Source organism: Pyrus communis, chromosome 3, assembly GCF_041283825.1.
Source record: "Pyrus communis isolate YQ-2024b chromosome 3, ASM4128382v1, whole genome shotgun sequence".
NCBI classification, from domain to species: domain Eukaryota; kingdom Viridiplantae; phylum Streptophyta; class Magnoliopsida; order Rosales; family Rosaceae; genus Pyrus; species Pyrus communis.
Genome location: NC_142567.1, coordinates 15,632,009 through 15,637,571, shown reverse-complemented (window position 1 = coordinate 15,637,571; position 5,563 = coordinate 15,632,009). Strand labels below are relative to the sequence as shown.

At 41.5% G+C, this 5,563-nt stretch overlaps 1 protein-coding gene across 1 annotated transcript; it reads right to left on the bottom strand.

Moving 5' to 3' along the window:
* Positions 1-252: 252 nt before the first annotated feature.
* On the bottom strand, positions 253-1,544 carry LOC148698000 (uncharacterized). The gene is made up of 2 exons (XM_088690356.1): positions 332-1,544; positions 253-266 (listed from the first exon to the last, which is right to left on the bottom strand). Exons 1-2 carry the CDS (start codon positions 1,335-1,337, stop codon positions 253-255), a joined length of 1,020 nt encoding a protein of 339 aa, XP_088546482.1. The 5' UTR covers positions 1,338-1,544.
* Positions 1,545-5,563: the final 4,019 nt, after the last annotated feature.

Here is a 5,563-nt window from a genome sequence, read left to right as displayed (position 1 = left end):
GGAGGGTTAAGACGGCGTTGAGCCTCTCTAGTTGGTTTGGCCCCTTCCTCAAGAAATATGTGATGCATGCATGTGGCGGGACTAATACCTTTGAAATCGGCCAAAGTCCAACCTAGGGCAGATTTGAACTCCTTCAAAACACGCACTAGTTTCTCCTCTTCTTGTGCCGTGAGTGATGAAGAAATAATGGCCGGTAAGGTCTCCTCTTCCCCTAAGAAAATGTACTTCAAATGGCTTGTTAGTGGTTTGAGATCAAGGGTGGGTGCCTGACCTATAGATGGAAGCAACTTATTAGTCGAAATGGGAATTGACTCAAATTTAGGAAACTTACCCTCGTGCTTAGGCAATGACTCAAGGGCAGCAACCAACTCAAGGCATTCCTCACTAGGAGGCACGGTATGAAGTAGAGAGTGTGTGTCGTGGGCTAGCATCAATCCCCCTTTCACGGTTTTTAGTTCCATGCTTCGTGTAATGACATTTTCTAGTGCATCGGCGTTCAAATCTTCAAAGTGTCCCTGCGCCAACGAGTCAACTATATCAATGGAGAAACATGAATGATCCTCACTAGGATACTTAATAGAATCAGAAAGACTAAAATTAACAACTTCCCCATCAAATTCCATGGACAACGTTCCATTAAACACATCAATCTTTGTCCGAGCCGTCTTCATGAATGGCCGTCCAAGTAGGATTGGCAACGTAGGGGCATGGTCAGATTCATCCATCTCGAGCACATAGAAATCCGCCGGAAAGATTAAATGATTAACCTGCACTAACACATCTTCCAAAACTCCCTTTGGATAAGCATTAGATCTATCGGCCAATTGTGTAATTACACCATCATTTTTCAATACTCCTAAGTTCATAGATGCATAAATTGAATATGGCATGACATTTATAGAAGCACCTAGATCTAGCATGGCAGATTCAAAACGAGTATTACCTATCACACAAGGAATTGTAAAACTACCCGGATCTTTGCATTTGGGGGGTAGTTTGCGTTGCAAGATGGCGGAGACATTTTCACCTACCTTTACCACCTCCTTGGTCGACATCCTCTTCCTAGTGGTGCAAAGCTCCTTTAAGAACTTGGCGTACCTCGAGACTTGCATGATTGCATCCAAAAGGGGTATGTTCACTTGCACTTTCCGAAACGTCTCAAGGATGTCCTTCTCGGCTTCTTCTTTGTTCGTTTGCATGAACCTACTAGGAAAAGGCACATTCGAAGGAAAAACATTAGTAGGAACCGAATTTGACACATTCTTACCCTTCTTGGCCGAATTAGACAATTTGGGATCAACACAAACTTGCGGCAAAGGTGTTTCCACCTTTGCCATGGGTTGGCCTATTTCTTCCTCTTCAATTCTCAGTTTTTCGTCCTCGTTAAGACCTGATGGTGATGGTGTAGGACCTGCCCCGACTTCTTTTCCACTTCTCAAGAGTATGGCCTTTGCACTTTCGAAGCCTCCCTTGGGATTTGGAATGGTAGAACTAGGAAGTTGGCCTTGCTCACGAAACTTCCCTACAAAATCTGCAATCTGCCCAATTTGCTTCTCCAATTACTCCACCCTCTTATCTTGGTTTTGCATGGCTTTGGCTTGGTTTTCTTGCCCCTGAGACAAATTCGTTAGTAACTTAAGAAGTGTATCATTGTCTAAAGTGTTACGTGAACTTGTTTGGGCAGATTGTGGAGGTGGTTGTGTGGGGGCGTATGGCTTGTTGTAGAAGCCCGGGGATTGTTGCCTAAAGCCTCCTTGTTGTGGTGGTTGTTGGGGCTCCCTCCATTTGAAGTTCGGGTGGTCTCTCCAACCGGGATTGTAGGTGTTGGAATATGGATCGTTCCTCGGGTTGTTTTGGCCTTGAAACCCAATTGCATTTGCGCTTTCCCATCCACCATTTTCAATGAGTTGTGGGCACTTCTCAGAAGCATGTCCTTGGATAGAACACACTCCACATACAGTTGGTCCTTGCACCCTCATTCCTTCGGCCATCTGAGACACAATGGAAGTAAGATTAGCTTTGGTCCTTGGAAACTGACTCAAAAACGTAAAACAAAGGTTAAAACACTAAACTAGACTCAAAGAATGCAAAACTAAACAATAAAAACACTAAAACAAATCAAAAGACTCAAAACAGCACCAAAACACTCAAAACTGCCTTAAAAACACTTTATGGGCAGTTTTGAGCACTTTGGTGAATTTGGACGAATTTGGGTAATAACTTGAATCAAAACACTTAAAAACACAAACTAAGACACTTTCTAACTAAATTGGACACTAAAGTAAAGGGGGATTGAGGTTTTGACGAAATTAAACTAAATGCACAGATTGTAATTTAAAGGCAGAATGTAAATATGAATGTGATGAAAATATGGATGAATGCTAGCTAGAAGGTTCTTCTCCACACATGTCACACTTGCATACAATTTGATTTTCAGTTGGTCTTTCGATGAATTATGAACCTCGACACTCCAAGTTAATTAGGTCCGCTTAAATTAACCTTCAAATTTCCCTAGAATCATTCAATTGGATGAATATGCATCGCAACCAAATTATTCCTAACAAGTTCTCGATATGAACAGCATGATAAAGATACAAGTTAGAATCATTACGTTCTTTGGAAATCATAAGCATCGACAAGGCATTTGTAACTATGAAAAGCATGATACTCTTGCCAGGAATTCATTTAACGCGATTGTTTATAAGCAACCTCCACTACTTGTGAATATAAGTTCATAACTATTAGGTGAAATTCACTTATATTCTAGCGTCATATTCATGCATGAAAATTAAGCGTGCACTCTCAATAAACATACACAAATAAGTTATCAATCAAGCAGTTAAACAAATTGAATCCACAATACATGAAATTCCAACCAAAAGTAATCAAATCATATTGCAAGCATAAACATGGTTTTGAATCACCCCCTAGCTAAATAGGGGTTTAGCCTCTCATGTTCACAAAAAGAGAAATACAATTGAATTTAAACATAAAGCACCAAGGATTGATTACACCTAGAACACCCAATGAATCCACTTGAATTTCTGTGCGTCTAAGCTCCTCTTTCCTCTTCTCCTTGCTGCGGCAGTGAGGTTAAATGGTGTTTTTGGATGATTTTCTGGTTTAGGGATGGATGTATAGTGATATGGTGGTGCGGCAAGGTTTGTGGAAGGTGTGTGGAGGTGTGGAATGGAGGGGAGAATGGTGGAAAGGCTGCGGCAATGGTGGGAAGTGTGTGGAAGATGGCTGGAATGGAAGGGGAATAAGTACGACTGATGGAGAGAATGGGAGAGTTCTTGCGGCTGAGAGGGAATTAGGGTAGTGGCTGAATGAATATGGAATAAGAGAATAATATCAATGAGAGGAGAAGTGACGGCTTGTAGCTTAGGGTTAGGAAAAAGGTGCGGCTGAGATGGTTTTTGTGTGATGGTGGCTACGGTTTTTGGGGTAATATTAGGATGAATGGGTGAAATATGATGGGAGTGACGGCTAGGGTGAATTAGGGTGAAATAAAATATGAATGAAAGTGAATGAAATGAGAATATGGTGCGGCTGCAAGGTTGTAGTTTAGGGTTTATGAGTGAATGATTGGAACCCCTAGGGTGCGGCTAGGTTTAGTTTAGGAGAGAAATAGGTTAAAATTCAGAAATAAAAGGGAGAGTGGCTGCAAGGAAAAAGGGTTAGGGTTTAAGTGCATAAAAGAGGACAAAATTGCCCCCCCTTGCACGGCAAGGGAAGGGAACTAGGGTTAAGGCACGGCAAGGGCTGTGTAATTGGGCTAGGGCCTTGGTTTTGTGTCCTAAAGTGCCTACAAGGCCTTCAAAGTGGCTAGAAAATACGGACGTTTAAGTTTAGGAAAGGTTACCAAAACGGGAAACCTAGGGTTAACTTTCCTACTTCAAATAGGAAACCCTGTTTGAGTAGGATTCCTCGTTTTGGTAAGAATTCATCATTGGAGTAGGAATTCGTCGTTTCTTCAAGTCTTCAACTCATTCATTCCTCTTTCGCTCCAAAAGACTCCAATTTGCATCTTCTTGCGCACTTTGGCCTTATAATCTGAAAATACACAAAAATGGCCTTAAACACTAAAATAACTAAATAAACACAACATAAATGCACGAGAACAAGCTAATTAAGTCGCATGAATATGCTCCTATCATCATGCAGCTTTAAAGTACTTGTTCACCAAAAAGGGAGCCAAACCACGGCTAATTCGATGGATGCTACTTCTTCAAGAGTTTGACATCGAAATCAAGGACAAAAAGGGAAGTGAAAATGTGGTGGCTGACCACCTAAGCCGTATGATACATGAGGAGGAACCGTACCCTATTGCAGAAACCTTCCCCGACGAGCAATTGCTATCCATTAAGGTAAGTGAGCCTTGGTATGGGGATTTGGTGAATTATTTGGTGACTAAACAAGTTCCAAACACTTTAAATAGAAACCAACGTGATAAATTGAAAAAAGATGCTAGGTTTTATGTTTGGGATGACCCATACTTGTGGAAATATTGCTCGGATCAGATTATATGTAAGTGTGTGCATGACATGGAATTCAATTCTATTTTAACATTCTGTCACACTTATGCATGTGGGGGACACTTTGGGACACAACGCACAACCCTTAAGGTTTTAGAATGTGGATTCTATTGGCCAACTTTATTTAAGGATGCTAGAACCTTTTGTATGTCATGTGATCGTTGCCAAAGAATGGGTAACATTAGTGCAAGGGATCAAATGCCGCAAAATGTTATACTCCCTGTTGAAATTTTTGATGTTTGGGGCATTGATTTTATGGGTCATTTTCCTTCCTCACATGGTTTCCTTTATATCTTACTTGCTGTGGATTATGTGTCGAAATGGGTGGAAGCAAAAGCCACCCGAACTAATGATTCTCGAGTGGTTGCAGATTTCATTAGAATTAACCTATTTGCAAGGTTTGGAATGCCACGAGTGATCATAAGTGATGGAGGGTCTCACTTTTGCAATCGAACCATTGAGGCTTTGCTCAAGAAGTACAACGTCACGCATAAGGTTTCAACACCTTATCATCCTCAGACCAATGGGCAAGCCGAGGTTTCAAATAGGGAGATTAAGCAAATTCTAGAAAAAACCGTGGGCCCTACAAAGAAGGATTGGAGTTTACGTTTGGAGGATGCGTTGTGGGCATATCGCACGACATATAAGACACCCCTGGGCATGTCCCCATTTCGGCTCATTTATGGCAAACCATGCCATCTTCCCGTGGAATTGGAGCACAAGGCGCATTGGGCCATCAAGACATTCAACATGGACATTGATGCTGCTGGAATTCACAGGAAGCTCCAATTAAATGAATTAGAAGAGATTAGGAACGAGGCGTATGAAAACGCTTGAATTTACAAGGAGAAGACAAAGGCTTTCCATGATAAGATGATTCGAGGCAAATCATTCTCCATTGGGCAGAAAGTGCTACTCTTTAATTCTCATCTTCGCTTGTTTCCTGGTAAGTTGCGTTCTAAATGGGTTGGCCCGTTTGTTATTACTAATGTCTTTCCTTATGGTGCAGTCCAAGTTCAAAGCAT

What these genes read in the sequence shown, in the direction of transcription:
- LOC148698000 (XM_088690356.1), bottom strand. Translation starts at nt 1,337, where the DNA reads ATGGCAAAGGTGGAAACACCTTTGCCGCAAGTTTGTGTTGATCCCAAA.